The 17,425-nt window shown below is 44.9% G+C and overlaps 1 protein-coding gene across 2 annotated transcripts in view; it reads left to right on the top strand.

The window, feature by feature from the left end:
• The window catches only part of LOC139555242 (CUB and sushi domain-containing protein 3-like), a 773,621-nt gene that overhangs the window by 732,669 nt on the left and 23,527 nt on the right, over window positions 1-17,425 (top strand). For both annotated transcript variants that reach the window (XM_071368883.1, XM_071368882.1), the window contains exons 61-62: window positions 2,139-2,312; window positions 9,678-9,751. In XM_071368883.1, coding sequence (XP_071224984.1) covers window positions 2,139-2,312; window positions 9,678-9,751 — 248 coding nt within the window. The remainder of the gene's footprint in view (window positions 1-2,138; window positions 2,313-9,677; window positions 9,752-17,425) is intronic.

The raw sequence follows: 17,425 nt of genomic DNA, 5'->3' as shown, positions 1-17,425 counted from the left end.
AACACACACACACACACACACACAGCAATCACCCTCATACACAAACCAAAACTGTCCAAACACACACACACACACACAGCAATCACCCTCATACACAAACCAAAACTGTCCAAACACACACACATACACACACAGCAATCACCCTCATACACAAACCAAAACTGTCCAAACACACACAGATCTGAAGGGAACTCGTCTCCAAAGTTACAATGTCAATGCGTGTTACAGGCTGGGTTCACAAACGCAACGGATTTCTGAAAGCCTTTGTTTTTAAAAGGTTCAGAGTTTTGCTGAGACAAGGCTTCAGTCCCGTTATTAGTCATTATAAATAATAGTGTAATTAAGTGTGTTTTTCTCTCCACCATCTGTCACGACTCAGATAACCTTAGAAGGCCTATTTGAACATCAGAGGATCCGGCTATCTATCCACCACCTATTGAGGATTCTCTCTCTAGCGAGCCAGGGAATCATAATAACTCAGAGACTTATTAAGAAGGCCTATTTGAACATCAGAGGACCAAACCATCAATTCTACACCTAGAGAATTGTCTCTATACAGAAAGAGACCCAGGGAATCATAATTCACCCACCCGACTCAGTGTTTAGTTTACCTACTTGTCACTTAGCCGTACCCTTTCTGTCCGTCTCCATATGACAGAGAGAGTGAGTGAGGAACAGAGGGGGTAATCTGCCCATAATTATTGAGTTCTTAACTGCCTGCCCGAGTGGGTCATCAGGTAGAGCTTCAAACGTGATCGGGCGGAAAGGCGGAAGGGTGGAGGGGGAGGAGGGGGTGGAAGGGGAGGAGGTGGAGGGGGTGAAGGGGAGGAGGTGGAGGGTGGAGGTGGAGGGGGTGAAGGGGGGAGGAGGTGGAGGGGGTGAAGGGGAGGAGGAGGTGAAGGAGGTGGAGGGGGTGAAGGGGAGGAGGAGGTGGAAGGGGTGAAGGGGAGGAGGAGGTTGAGGGGGTGAAGGGGAGAATGAGGTGGAGGGGGTGAAGGGGGGGAGGAGGTGAAGGGGGTGAAGGGGAGGAGGAGGTTGAGGGGGTGAAGGGGAGAAGGAGGTGGAGGGGGTGAAGGGGAGGAGGAGGTGAAGGGGAAGAGGAGTTGGAGGGGGTGAGGGGAGGAGGAGGTGGAGGGGGTGAAGGGGAGGAGGAGGTGGAAGGGGTGAAGGGGAAGGAGGTGGAGGGGGTGAAGGGGAGGAGGAGGTGGAGGGGGTGAAGGGGAGGAGGAGGTGAAGGGGGTGAAGGGAGGAGGAGGTGGAGGGGGGAGCAGGTTAAAAGGTCCACAAGGTACAGTAGTTCTAAGTCCTCACCCTTCAGAACACTGAAGCATGTACAGCAGCAGCAGAGGCTACAGAAACTTTGGCTCCAATGGGAATGAACTAAAGATTGGCTGCCTGTGACTTTGTAATCTTGCAGGCAGCACACTTCTTTTTGTTCTTCTTCTTCTTATCTTCTTCTCTCTCTCTACGTCTCTGTTCTCTGCTCTCTCTGCTCTCTCAACCACTCGCTCTGTTCTCTACTCGCTCTTCCTCTCTTTTTTATATCTTGACAGCGTATCTATTATTCATCAAGAAAAAGTCAAGTTTGTAGTCCTCCTAGTTCCCAGACAGTAAGAGAGGGAGTCTTGTTTGGCACATTTATAATGTATCGGCGGAGTGTGAAGGCCACATCTATTATTGATTCTTCCTGGACAGACCAAGTGTTTGCTGGACAGCCACTGATGGTCAGTGCTCAATGACCGCTTTGAGCCCTTTGAGGGACGATGTCATTCATGTTAGTCTGGTCTGTAAAACTCCGTCTTCTCCTCCACTAGTGCCTGCCAGGATCACAGATACAACAATATACTGTGTCAGAAATTCAATCTAACCCTCACTGGGGCAAAAACTGGCTAACATTGCTCTTGTGTATTTCTGGAATGTTCATTTCGATCTGTAAGGATCACAGAGAGATACTGTGGCAGGAGGAGTTCAATGACATGGATCCTGTGTGTTTTTTGTTGTTTCTGATTCGATCTGGTCAGATTTCTCACTCTCTTCAATAAAAACCGCACTGGGGGGAAAACACAGTAACATTGTTCCTGTGTGGGGTTTTTACATGCTCATTTTGATCTGCTCTTCTTGCTCTGCTGTTGTTGTAGCCAAGTTCTGTGGGGACCCTGGTGTGCCTGCCTATGGCTCCAGAGAGGGCCTCAGCTTCATCTATCAGTCAGAGGTGTCGTTCAGCTGTAGCGCCCCCTATATCCCGGTGGGCTCCACTACACGCTTGTGCCAGGCCGACGGCTCCTGGAGCGGGTTCCAGCCTCGCTGTATAGGTAAGCATCTACTCTCTGTGTGTGTGTGTGTGTGTGTGTGTGTGTGTGTGTGTGTGTGTGTGTGTGTGTGTGTGTGTGTGTGTGTGTGTGTGTGTGTGCGTGCGTGCGTGCGTGCGTGCGTGCGTGCGTGCGTGCGTGCGTGCGTGCGTGCGTGCGTGCGTGCGTGCGTGCGTGCGTGCGTGCGTGCGTGCGTGCGTGCGTGCGTGCGTGCGTGCGTGCGTGCGTGCGTGCGTGCGTGCGTGCGTGCGTGCGTGCGTGCGTGCGTGCGTGCGTGCGTGCGTGCGTGCGTGCGTGCGTGCGTGCGTGCGTGCGTGCGTGCGTGCGTGCGTGCGTGCGTGCGTGCGTGCGTGCGTGCGTGCGTGCGTGCGTGCGTGCGTGCGTGCGTGCGTGCGTGCGTGCGTGCGTGCGTGCGTGCGTGCGTGCGTGCGTGCGTGCGTGCGTGCGTGCGTGCGTGCGTGCGTGCGTGCGTGCGTGCGTGCGTGCGTGCGTGCGTGCGCTTCTCTTTATTCCTGGGGAGTTCGTCTCTAACATCTTTCCAGCGTTATTTGGCTTAAAGCACAGCTTGTAGTATTTAATAACGTCAAACAACAATGTCCTCCCTCTGACACAAAGGCTATACCCAGGCCACCCTACTTATACCAAGGATGCGTCTCAAATGGAACTTCCTTTACCCTATATAGTGCACTACTTTTGACCAGCCCTATGGGCCCAGATCAAACATAGTGCACTATATGGGTGCCAATTTGATAAACTGCACAAACCTCGACACATCTCTTATTGATGAGATCATTCCAGAAAAGGCAGGGTCATTCCTTTTAAAGGGAGAGCACATATCACAGGAGAAGAGCCCAGATATGAAATGGCTGTAGGGGGATTCAGTTCCATCAGGGGAACACGTTAGTGACATTCTCCTGGCTCTAGCCTTCAGAGCTGGCTGGTATCATTGTCTAGCTAGACAGAAGTTTCTATTTTCAGTGATGTAACGTACGACATTCTTTTCATGAAGAGTAAGGAATTTGGGAGACTGAACAAACGCACCAAAAATAGGACAAAACAAACTCAAACTTGTTTGCATTGTTTTTAACTTTGCTAGATGGACATGTCAACTCAATATAGTTGTTTTAACTACCTGCTAAGAGTGATTTGGTGTTTTTTTTATATTCTACAAGTTTAGCCCCCAATTCCTTTGTTAAAGCTACAAGCCTGGGAAAACCGAAGAGCACCTTGTCATATCAACTGTTATTACTGTCCCAGAGCATATAGCTTCTATACTGTTATTACTGTCCCAGAGCATATAGATTCTATACTGTTATTACTGTCCCAGAGCATAAATATTCTATATTATTATTACTGTCCCAGAGCATATAGATTCTATATTATTATTACTATCCCAGAGCATATAGATTCTATACTGTTATTACTGTCCCAGAGCATAAAGATTCTATACTGTTATTACTGTCCCAGTGCATATAGATTCTATACTGTTATTACTGTCCCAGAGCATATAGATTCTATACTGTTATTACTGTCCCAGAGCATATAGATTCTATATTATTATTACTATCCCAGAGCATATAGATTCTATACTGTTATTACTGTCCCAGAGCATATAGATTCTATACTGTTATTACTACCCCAGAGCATATAGATTCTATACTGTTATTACTATCCCAGAGGATATAGATTCTATACTTCTGCTTTCACCTTAATTAGTGCTTATTGTCTGGTCTGGAAAACCCATAAACTATTGCACATGAGTCTGTCTTCCTAAAGAGTCTGGGATTGCGTCCCAAACGGCACCCTATTCTGTATGGGCCCTGGTCAAAAGTAGTGCACTACTTCTGGCCAAAATCTATCCAGGTGAGATGAGCTCTTTTTTTGTATGGAGGTCTATGAGAGTGTTGAATTACGTGAGGTTTATTTGATCTAATTGAAGTTAGGCTGTTAGAAATGTAGTGATACGTGGATGCATTCCGGCAAGGTGTATCTGCCCTCTCATTCGCTAGAATGGTCCCACCTGATCTCGCCTATCTTCAATCATGTATTTCCATTGTTAGAGCAGCCACTCAGCTATCTTCTCAATATAATAGATAATCTTTGACTATATAGAGAATGGGGTGCCATTAATATAATAGATCATCTTTGACTATAGAGAGAATAGGGTGCTATTAATATAATAGATAATCTTTGACTATAGAGAGAATAGGGTGCTATTAATATAATAGATAATCTTTGACTATAGAGAGAATAGGGTGCTATTTGTGACAGAACCTGGCAGTACAGTAGCTGGTTAAATAATTCAACACTTAACGCAGAGAAATAACCAGTAGGGGTTTGAACATCTACTAACGCAGAGAAATAACCAGTAGGGGTTTGAACATCTCCTAACGCAGAGAAATAACCAGTAGGGGTTTGAACATCTCCTGACGCAGAGAAATAACCAGTAGGGGTTTGAACATCTCCTAACGCAGAGAAATAACCAGTAGGGGTTTGAACATCTCCTAACGCAGAGAAATAACCAGTAGGGGTTTGAACATCTCCTGACGCAGAGAAATAACCAGTAGGGGTTTGAACATCTCCTAACGCAGAGAAATAACCAGTAGGGGTTTGAACATCTCCTGACGCAGAGAAATAACCTTCTCAAAATATCTCAGATCCCTTTATAGTGAGAAAGGCAGCAGCATCCGTGTGATGTGGTGGGTATTGATCCACAGGCCTTTTTAAAGAAGCAACCACACAATCTGGATAGATTTAGGGCCAGTTTCCCAGACCCTTTTTTAGTCTAAGGGTAAATATGTAGGCTTATGTTCAATTGAAATTGTCAAATGGAATTTGTACCAAATGGCAGCTTATTCTGTATATACACCGAGTGTACAAAACATTAAGAACACCTGCTCTTTCCATGACATAGACTGACCAGGTCAATCCAGGTGAAAGCTATGATCCCTTATTGATGTCACTTGTTAAATCGACTTCAATCAGTGTAGATGGAAAGGAGGAGACAGGTTGAGGAAGGATTTTTAAGCCTTGAGACAATTGAGACATGGATTGTGTATGTGTGCCATTCAGAGGGTGAATAAGAAAGACAAAATATTTAAGTGCCTTTGAACGGGGTATGGTAGTAAATTCCAGGCACACCATGTGTGTCAAGAACTGCAATGATGCTGGGTTTTTCATGCTCAACAGTTTCCTGTGTGTATCAAGAATGGTCCACCACCCAAAGGACATCCAGCCAACTTGATACAACTGTGGTAAGCATTGGAGTCTATGGAATGCTTTAGACACCTTGTCGAGTCCATTCCCTGACGAATTGAGGCTGTTCTGAGGGGAAAAAAGGGGGGGCAACTCAATATTAGAAAGAGGTTCTTACTGCTTTGTACACTCAGTGTAGTACATTTCATTTGACTAGAGCTCTATGGACCTTGGTCAAAAATAGTGCACCATATAGGGAATATGGTGCCATTTGGGACTCTGACGTAATCTGTGTCCGGAAAACCGGCCCCTAGGCTTCATAGTCACACATATACATACTGTATGTGTTTAATACCCTCCCTTTCCTGTCATCCAAACCTTACCTGCTGTCTACATATCTGTAAATATATATCTATTGTCTGTCAAGCCTCCTGAATACTGACCTGGTTAAGCTCCAGGTCCCTGAAGGGGACATTCAATTAAACTCTTCACATCAATATGACTAAACGGTCTTAATTTCACTAATTGAATATTCAAGTCATTGGCACACTTGTCACTGGATTATTAGACCATTAGCAACAAGTCAATTGTTATCTATTTAAATACAATGGATAGTTCATTCAAATGATAACATTACATATTGGTTTCCTTTCCCTCTAAGTAGTCTTATGGACACGGTATGACAGAAATCCATGCTTTGGTTTAGTTTTCGTGCACTGTTTCCACACACTAACATTTTAGCATTTGTGGCACAAATGGAAATGTGCCAGAGAAACTCAACCAAGTCATGGATTGTGCTGTCTTACCTTGTCCATAGACTGCTTACAGGGTAAGGCAACCGATATGTCATTTTGTAATTTGTAAACTACAGTGCCTTCAGAAACTATTCATACCTCTTGACTTATTCCACATTTTGTTGTGTTGCAGCCTGAATTCAAAATGGATGAAAAAAAAAATTCTCACCCATCTACACACAATACTCCATAGTGACAAAGTGAAAACATGTCTTTTGAAATTTTATTGAAAATTAAATACAGAAATATCTCATGTATTCACACCCCTGGGTCAATACTTTGAAGCAGCTTTGGCCGCCATTGCAGCTGTGAGGCTTCCTTCTTTTCACTGTAAATTAGGTTAGTATTGTGGAATAATTACAATGTTGTTGATCCAGCCTCAGTTTTCTCCTATCACAGCAATTAAGCTCTGTTTTAAAGTCACCATTGGCCTCATGGTGAAATCCCTGAGATGTTTCCTTCCTCTCTGGCAACTGAGTTAGGAAGGACGCCTGTATCTTTGTAGTGTCTGGGTGTTACATCCAAAGTGTAATTAATAACTTCACCAGGATATTCAGCGTCTACTTTTTTTTTACCCATCTATCAATAGATGCCCTTCTTTGCGAGGCATTGGAAAATCTCCCTGGTCTTTGTGGTTGAATCGCTGTTTGAAATTCACTGCTCGACTGAGGGACCTTACAGATAATTGTATATGTGGGGTAAAGAGATGAGGTAGCCATTCAAAAATCATGATAAACACTATTATTGCACACGGAGTGAGTCCATGCAATTTATTATGTGATTTCTTAAGCCAATGTTAACTCCTGAACTTATATAGGCTTGCCATAACAAAAGGGTTGAATACTTATTGACGCCAGACAGTTCAGCTTTTAATGTTTTATTAACATTTACATTAATTAATTTGTAAAAATGTAGAAAAGCATAATTCCACTTTGACATTATGGGGGTATTGTGTGTAGCCCAAGGACAAAACATCAATCAATCAATCAAATGTATTTATAAAGCCCTTTTTACATCAGCCGATGTCACAAAGTGCTATACAGAAACCCAGCCTAAAACCCCAAACAGCAAGCAATGCAGATGTAGAAGCACGATGGCTAGGAAAAACTAATTGAAAAGGCAGGAACCTAGGAAGAAACCTAGAGAAGAACTAGGCTCTGAGGGGGTGGCCAGTCCTCTTCTGGCTCTATCGGGTGGAGATTATAACAGTACATGGCCAAGATGTTAAAACGTTCATAGATGACCAGCAGGGTCAAATAATAATAATCACAGTGGTAGTAGATGGTGCAACAGGTCAGCATCTCAGGAGTAAATGTCAGTTGGCTTTTCATTGCCGATCATTCAGAGTTAGAGACAGCAGGTGTGATAGAGAGAGAGAGTTGAAAACAGCAGGTCCGGGACAAGGTAGCACGTCCGGTGAACAGGTCAGGGTTCCATAGCCGCAGGAATAACAGTTGAAACTGCAGCAGCAGCAGGTGGACTGGGGACAGCAAGGAGTCATCAGGCCAGGTAGTCCTGAGGTATGGTCCTAGGGCTCAGGTCCTCCGAGAGCGAGAGAGAGAGAATTAGAGGAAGCATACTTAAATTCACACAGGATACCGGATAAGACAGGATAAATACTCCAGATATAACAGACTGACCCTAGCCCCCCAACACATAAACGATTGCAGCATAAATACTGGAGGCTGAGACAGGAGGGGTCGGGAGACACTGTGGCCCCGTCCAACGATATCCCCAGACTGGGCCAGCCAGGCAGGATATAACCCCACCCACCTTGCCAAAGCACAGCCCCCACACCAGTAGAGGGATATCTTCAACCATCAACTTACTACCCTGAGACAAGGCTGAGTATAGCCCAAGAAAGATCTCCCCCACGGCACGAGCATCTACATTTAATCCATTTTAAATTCAGGCTGTAACACAACAAAATGTAGAATGAGTCAAATAATAGAGATGTGATTAATTGACGTGTCACAACACAGGAACACTGAAAAATCCATGAGTTTCAATGATCAGATGTGATTGACCTATAGGGGTGTCATGCTGAAATGCGGTAAATGTTGGGGCTGGCCTCCCGAGTGGCGCAGTGGTCTAAGGCCCTGCATCGCAGTGCTAGCTGTGCCACTAGAGATTCTGGGTTCAAGTCCAGGCTCTGTTGCATGCCGGACGTGATCGGGAGACCCATTGGGCGGCGCACAATTGACCCAGAGTTTGGCCGGCAGGGATGTCCTTGAACCATCGCGCACTAGCAGCTCCTGTGGCGGGCCGGGCGCAATGCACGCTGACACGGTCGCCAGGTGCACGGTGTTTCCTCCTGCACATTGGTGTGGATGGCTTCCGGGTTAAGTGGGCGTTGTAGGGTAGTGTTCATGAAATGTCATATATTCCAAGACGGACCTCTCGGGATGATGAGAATTGCTTGGGATCAGATTTGCCTATTTCGAGTGTGTGTGGAGTGAATGGGGAGGTGCAGGGCGGGGCGTTATTAATATGTGTGTGACTGAGTCTGAGTGTGTGGGTCTGTAGAGAGGGGGGGGGGGTATGTATATGTCATTGAACCAAAATGAGGTATGTGCAGACAGGCCTTGTTTGACACAGACACAAACTACGGTTTTCCCTCCATCATGTTTAGTTCACACAAACATTTCCCCAGACTGCATTTCTGTTTGATTATGTTGTCATCCAGTAGAGGAGGAAGCTGCGATGGTGTGAGTTATGGCACGTTGCTGTGTGGGTTGACTAGGCTGGCTGTGGTGGTAGTGTGTGCTGCTGTCATTTTCTGAGGCTGCATTGAATCCAGGTCTATGCGTCAGGCCGAGGATGTCCTCTACATCCTAATGATGCTGCTTCCCTCCACACAGCCTCACAGCTGGGCCCGACGCTGCTGCACCGCTGCCGTAACACTGCCCCCTGCTGGGTCTTCTGCCTAGCCTATTAAAGACTATCTTGCTGTCTGGTTGTTATGTGACTACAGTGCCACTGCTGCACTTACGTAAACACACTCGGGAAGAATTTAATTTCTGAGCCACCTTCATAAGCACTCACGTATGCACACAAACACACACATAACTCAGTTGTAGGCTGGGTATCACTGCAGTAAGCTATGTTGAATCATTATGGGAACTATAGCTGTTCATGTGGCTGTGACTGTGTCCCAAATACCTCCATTTTTTGTCCACTACTTTTGACCAGAGTCCTATGGACACTGGTCAAACATAGTGCACTATAAAGGGAATAGGGTTCCATTTGTGAGGCAGACTGTAAGTCTCAAGTGCCTGCATAGGCTGGACCCCCAGCCAGTGATACTGTCTATAGGTATATAGTCTATAGGTCTCTAAGATAATGTTATACAAATGTTCCTTTCTTTTGTTCTCCTTAGAACCGACCCGTACTACCTGTGAGAACCCAGGGACACCTCGCTACGGTTCTCTGAACAGAACCTATGGCTTCAAGGTAAGGAGATAACGTCCCACACTCAAAATCATTGGTTACGTCCAAAATAGCATCATATTCCATATGTAGTGCACTACTTTTGACCAGGGCCCTCACCCTATTCCATATGTAGTGCACTACTTTTGACCAGGGGCCTCACCCTATTCCATATGTTGTGCACTACTTTTGACCAGAGCCCAAAGGTACTATATTGGAATTTGGTTCCATTTGGGACTCTGCCATGAACATATGACACTCAGATTGCCTGCTGAAGATACTCTGTTAATGTACTGTCTGTGAATGTGTGGCGTAGGAAGTTCTGAAGTCCTGAAGTGTTAGCGATACTTCAAGGCTCTCATTCACAAAGCTCATGTGGTAAAAACATATACATATATATGTTTTTACCACATGAGCTTTGTACTTTTTTTGTCTCATACTTTCTCGACAAGGCCTTGTTACACTGAAAATAAATAATATCCCAAGAATTATAAATTGTGACTGAATGGCAAGATTGGTTTAGTTACATGACGTACCTTTCTCATTGGGGTATTTTCCTTGGCTAATGATATGCAAATGAGGCAAATTCCCTCTGGCATTTGACTTCTTTAAATTTCAGATCTCTGCATGTAATGTCTGAGCAGAGACAATCATTACTGTGATGCTGATAGTGTCAATGACGATGATATCATGTCAATCATGGTCCCCAAAAATGACATTTTAGCCATTTAGCAGTCACTCTTATCCAGAGTGACTTACAGTTAATTAGTGCATTCATCTTTAGATAGCTAGGGGGGACAACCACATATCATCACTAAGCTAAGGACCCTGGGATTAAACACCTCCCTCTGCAACTGGATCCTGGACTTCCGAACAGGCCGCCCCGAGGTGGTGAGGATAGGCAACAACACTTCTGCCACGATGACCCTCAACACGGGGGCCCCTCAGGGGGTGTGATTAGTCCCCTACTGTACTCCCTGTTCACCCATTAAGTTTGCAGATGACACGACGGTGGTAGGCCTTATCACTGATGATGATGAGACGGCCTACAGGGAGGAGGCCAGAGACCTAGCGGTGTGGTGCCAGGACAACAACCTCTCCCTCAACGTCAGCAAGACAAAGGATCTTGGACTACAGGAAACGGAGGGCCGAGCACACCCTCGTCCACAGGGCAGGTCAAGCGCTTCAAGTTCCTCGGTATCCACATCACTAAGGAATTATCATAGTCCACACACACCAACACATTCGTGAAGAGGGTATGACCACGCCTCTTCCCCCTCAGGAGGCTGAAAAGATTTGGCATGGGCAGTCAGATCCTCAGAACGTTTAACAGCTAAGCTCCCTGCCATCCAGGACCTCTATACCAGGCGATGCCAGAGGGAGGCCCTAAAAATTGTCAAAGACTCTAGCCACACAAGTCATAGAATGTTCTCTCTGCTACCGCACAGCAAGTGATACCGATGCACAAAGTTTTTGAACACTCTTTGAAGAGGTAGATGTTTTTGGAAGATGGGCATGGTCTCTGCTCTCCTAGCTTCAGGAGTGTGCGGAGGAGCGGGGTAATATGGGAAAACTTGGGAAGGTTGAACACCAGGCGAGCTGCAGCATTCTGGATAAGTTGCAGGGGTTTGATGGCACACGCGGAGAGCCCAGCCAACAGCGAGTTGCAGCACTCCAGACGGGAGATGACAAGTGCCTGGATTAGGACCTGCACCGCTTCCTGTGTGAAGTATGGTCATACTCTACGGATGTTTTAGAGCATGAACCTGCAGTCACTGCTTTGATGTTTGCAGAGAATGACAGGGGTGTTGTCCAGGTTCACGCCAAGGTTCTTTGCACTCTGGGATGGAGAGTCTTGGAGCGGGCAAGTCTTCCCCGGTAAGAAGAGCAGCTACGTCTTGTCAAGGTTGAGCTTGAGCCGACATCTAAGCAGAGATGCGTGTTGCCATTTGGGTGTCAGAAGGGGGGGAAGGAGAAAAGTAGTTGAGTGTCATCCACATAGCAATATTAGGAGACACCATGTGAGGATATAATGGAGCCGAGTGACTTGGTGTATAGAGAGAAGAGGAGAGGGCCTAGAACTAAGCCCTGAGGGACACCAGTAGTGAGAGTACGTGGTACAGACACAGATCCTCTCCACGTCACCTGGTAGGAGCAGCATACCATTTAGGATGCTATCCAAGAGTGTTCAGAGCCTGAGACTCCCAGTCCTGAGAGGGTAGACAGGAGGATCTGATGGTTCACGTGGCGAAGGCAGCAGATAGATCTATGAGGATGAGAACATTTTCGCTCAGCTGCCCGCAGCCCTGTTCTGTAAACTCTCAATGGGTCCTTCAGCCACGGAGCAGGAGGGGAGGGCCGAGCCGTCCAGGAGGAAAGGAGACAGTGAGAGTCAAAGGATGTGGAAAGGGAGGAGAATGGGGTCGAAGAGGCAGAATCAGGAGGGAGAAGAATTTAGCAGAAGGGAGAGATGATAGGATAGAAGGAGTAGTGAGGAGTAGTGGGAGAGAGAATGACGATTGCGAAGGTGCATGACCCTCTGGGTAGCGTCTGAGTGGCTAGGGTTGGAGGACAAGGAGACAAAGTAGTGATCAAAGACCTGGAGGGGGGTTGCAGTGAGATTAGTAGGCGAGCAGCCTCTAGTAAAGATAAGGCCAAGCGTATGGCCTGCCTTGTGAGTGGCAAAGGACAGGGAAAAGGTGAGGTCAAAAGAGGAAAGAAGGGGAAGGAAAGATTTGGAAATAAATTAATTCAAGGCAGATGTCAGGAGGTTGAAGTCGCCAAGTACGAAGAACAGTGAGCCATCATCAGGAAATGAGCTTATCAAGCTCATTGAGGAACTCTCCAAGGGCACCTGGTGGGCGATAGATGACGCTAATGTTAAGCTTGAGTGGACAAGTGACAGTGACAACATGGGATTAAAATAAGGAGATGGACAGGTGAGAGAGGGAGAAAATAGAAAATCTCCACTTAAGAGAAATTAGTAGCCCTGTGCCACCAATGCGACGACCAGATGCTCTCAGACTATGAAAGAAAACGTAGTCAGATGGAGAGAGTAGCTGGAGTAGCAGTGTTCTCTGGGGTGGTCCATGTCCCCGTCAGGGCCAAAAAGTCAAGGGACTGAAGGGTAGCATAGGGTGAGATGAACTCAGCATTCTTGACCACAGATCGGCAGTTTCAAACACTACTAGCAGCCTCATTTATAAATAATGCGTAGGCACAAATCTAAAAAATGATGTTGCCACATGCGCCAAATACAACAGGTGTAGACCTTACAGTGAAATGCTTACTTACAAGCCCTTAACCAACAATGCAGGTTTGAGAAAAAATGTATGTTAAGTAAAAAATAGATAAGTAAAAAAAAAAATAACAGAAACATACGTTTTCTAATAACAAATAACGCGAAAAAACACACACAATAGTACAATTGGTTAGGGAACCGTAAAATGGCAGCCATCTCCTCCGGCGCCATTATCTATCTGTGCGTAAACCATGAGTGGGATCATTTTGAGCGTATGTAAATTTATGCACAGCCATGACCATGCTTACGCACAAGTGGTGGAATAAGGGAACTGCTTGACAAGCATAGCATGGGGAAAATATATGTTGAAGGGAGGGGGTACTGTCACGTCTACTCCCGCTCCCCCTCTCTGGCGCTCGACGTCACCAGTTTACTCATTATTACGCACACCTGCCACCATCGTTACGCGCACCTGCGCCTCATGAGACTCATCTGGACTCCATCACCTTCCTGATTACCTACCCTATATCTGTCAGTCCCTTTGGTTCTTTCCACAGGCGTTATTGATTCTGTTTCTGTGTTTCATGTCTGTACGCTACTCGTGTTTCTTGTTTTGTTCAATGTTCCGTTATTTGTTACATGTACTCCCTGTACTTGCTTCCCGAGTCTTAGCGTACACGTTACAGGCTGGGCCACTCAAAGACATTCAGAGACTTGTCCCGAAGATACTCCTGCGTTGTCTTGGCTATGTGCTTAGGGTCGTTGTCCTGTTGGAAGGTGAACCTTCGGCCCAGTCTGAGGTCCTGAGTGCTCTGGAGCAGGTTTTCATCATGGATCTCTCTGTACTTTGCTCCATTCATCTTTCCCTCGATCCTGACTAGTCTTCCAGTCCCTGCCACTGAAAAACATCTCCACAGCATGATGCTGCCACCACCATGCTTCACCGTAGGGATGGTATTGGCCAGGTGATGAGCGGTGCCTGGTTTCCTCCAGACGTGACGCTTGGCATTCAAGCCATAGAGTTCAATCTTGGTTTCATCAGACCAGAGAATCTTGTTTCTCATGGTCTGAGAGTCCTTTCGGTGCCATTTGGAAACTCCAAGTGGGCTGTCATGTTCCTATTACTGAGGAGTGGCTTCCGTCTGGCCACTGTACCATAAAGGCTCCTGAGTGGCGCAGCGGTCTAAGACACTGCATCTCAGTGCTTGAGGCGTCACCCTGGTTCAAATCTAAAGTCCCATAGGGCGGTGCACAATTGGCCCAGCGTCATCTGGGTTTGGCTCGTGTGACTGTCATTGTAAATAAGAATTTGTTCTTAACTGACTTGCCTAGTTAAATAAAGGCTCAATTTTTTGTATTCTGACGCCTTCTCTTTTTCCACATTTTGTTATGTTACAGCCTTATTCTAAAATGTATTAAATAAAATAAAAATTGTCATCAATCTACACACAATACCCCACAATGACAACGCGAAAACAGTTTTTTGAATGTTTTGAATTTTTTTCCACAAAAATACATTATTTACATAAGTATTCAGGCACTTTGCTATGAGACTCGAAATTGAGGTCAGGTGCATCCTGTCACATCATGATTACCCTTTAGATGTTTCTACAACTTGATTGGAGTCCACCTGTGGTAAATTCAATTGATTGGACATGATTTGGAAAGGTACACATCTGTCTATATAAGGTCCCACTGTTGACAGTGCATGTCAGAGAAAAATCAAGCCATGAGGTTGAAGGAATTGTCCGTAGAGCTCCGAGACAGGATTGAGTTGAGGCACAGATCTGGGGAAGGGTACTAAAACATTTCTGCAACATTGAAGATTCCCCAAAACACAGTGGCCTCCATCATTCTTAAATGAAAGAAGTTTGGATCCACCAAGACTCTTCCTAGAGCTGACCACCCGGCCAAACTGAGCAATCGGGGGAGGGGAGGTGACCAAAAACCTCAATGGTCACTCTGACAGAGGTCCAGAGTTCCTCTTTGGAGATGGGAGAACCTTCCAGAAGGACAACCATCTCTGCAGCACTCCACCAATCAGGCCTTTACATGTTTAAATGATTTCTTTTAAATTGAACCTTTATTTAACTTCTAACGAGTCAGAAACCCGGATCCGGGAGCACCCCCCACCCCCCACCAGTAAAAAAGCTGAATAGCATAGCTAGCATAGCGTCACAAGTAAATAGTAGCATCTAAATATCATTCAATCACAAGTCCAAGATACCAGATGAAAGATCCACTTCTTGTGAATCCAGCAATCATTTCTGATTTTTAAAATGTTTTACAGGGAAGACACAATATGTAAATCTATTAGCTAACCACGTTAGCAAAAGACACCATTTTCTTTGTCCACCATTTTTTCTCTCCACCAGTAGCTATCACCAATTCGGCCAAATAAAGATATTGATAGCCACTAACCAAGAAAAAACCTCATCAGATGACAGTCTGATAACATATTTATTGTATAGGGTAGTTTTTGTTAGAAAAATGTGCATATTTCAGGTAGAAATCATAGTTTACAATTGCACCCACCATCACAACTCGACTAGAATAAATACAGAGAGCAACGTGTATTACCAATTTACTCATCATAAAACATTTCTTAAAAATAGACAAAGCATAGCATTGGAAAGACACAGATCTTGTGAATTCAGACAATATTTCAGATGTTCTAAGTGTTTTACAGCGAAAACACAATAAATCGTTATATTAGCATACCACATGTGCAAACGTTACCCGAGCATTGATACAAGCCAAAGAGAGAGATAACGTAATCATCGCCAAAATGTATTAATTTTTTCACTAACCTTCTCAGAATTCTTCCGATGACACCCCTGTAACATCATATTACAACATACATATAGAGTTTGTTCGAAAATGTGCATATTTAGCCACAAAAAAACGTGGTTATAACATGACAATACTAGCAAAACTAGCCTGAAAATGTCGGGCTCCATTTTGGACAGTGATCTGGCGTAATGAATAACTAATCGTAAACTTGACTAAAAAATATAGGGTGGACAGCAATCGAAAGACAAATTAGTTCTTAATGCAATCGCTGAATTACATTTCTAAAAATATCCTTACTGTGCAATACAGGGTTCGCCAAGCGAAGCTATACCAAAAAAAATGGCGGAATATGCGTATAACATTTTTCGACAGAACAACGATTTATCATCATAAATAGTTCTTACTGTGAGCTGTTCTTCCATCAGTATCTTGGGCAATGTATCCTTTCTTGGGTCTAATCTTCTTTTGGTCGAAAGCTGTCCTCTTGTCCGTCGAAATGCCCACTAACGTTCGACCGGGACCCCGAAACGTGCCCGGTGCTTCAATGTGCATCACAAAGCAATGCCTCAAAATCGCACTAAACGGATATAAATTGCTATAAAACGGTTAAAATTAACTACCTTATGATGTTTTTAACACCTATAACGAGTAAAAACATGACCGGCGATATATAAGTGGCTAAACCAACGCTTGGAAAGAGAGAGAGTCCGAAGTCCATCTTGCGTGAGGCGCAGCAGGAAAAGAACGGTACATCCGGTCTTTTCTGTTTTATACTGGCCCTGGTTGCGCAATCGACTCCATTCAAATTGTCACCTCTTACTGACATCTAGAGGAAGGCATGGGCAGTGTTTGTATCCTCATAGGATTTACAGGGACTTTAAAACTGACCTGGGACCAGAGGCCAAAATGTCTGAAATCTCACTCCATATCAGGAAAAGTGCTGTAGAATGAGTTCTGTTTCACTCAGAGACATAATTCAAACGGCTATAGAAACTAGAGAGTGTTTTCTATCCAATAATAACTATAATATGCATATTGTACGAGCAAGAATTGAGTATGAGGCAGTTTAATTTGGAGACGATAAATGCTAATGTTGAAACAGCACCCCCTATATTGAGAAAAGGTTAACTAGGCAAGTCAGTTAAGAACAAATTCTTATTTACAATGACGGCTACCGGGGAACAGTGGGTTAACTGCCTTGTTCAGGGGCAGAACGACAGATTTTTACCTTGTCAGCTCGGGGATTCAATCCAGCAACCTTTTGGTTACTAGCCCAACACTCTAACCACTAGGCTATCTGCCACCAGTATGAGTGCACTATATCTTGACATGCTAGCAATATCATATAATTTGACCACATCAGTGCATTTGTTACAATAATAATCCATATCAAGTACAGTAATTTGTTAAATAAAAGGCATATCTGAAAGTCAAACCATTGTTGACATACTATAAAAGACTGATGTAATGGGAAATCGAAAAAGGGATTTCTGATCTTGCTCTGTTGGAAGATTTGGCCCATGCTGCATTTCGCAGAGAGAACAGATTGGCTCATCAGATATCGTTTCCCAAAACCAATTTCATAGGATTTTTGCAAAGATTTGAGACCTACTTTAAAAAGGAAACACATGCCATTCCGGTGCACAACCATGTGCTATCCATCT

This window comes from Salvelinus alpinus, chromosome 26, assembly GCF_045679555.1.
Source record: "Salvelinus alpinus chromosome 26, SLU_Salpinus.1, whole genome shotgun sequence".
Classification (NCBI taxonomy): domain Eukaryota; kingdom Metazoa; phylum Chordata; class Actinopteri; order Salmoniformes; family Salmonidae; genus Salvelinus; species Salvelinus alpinus.
This window is presented reverse-complemented; position numbering and strand designations above follow the sequence as displayed.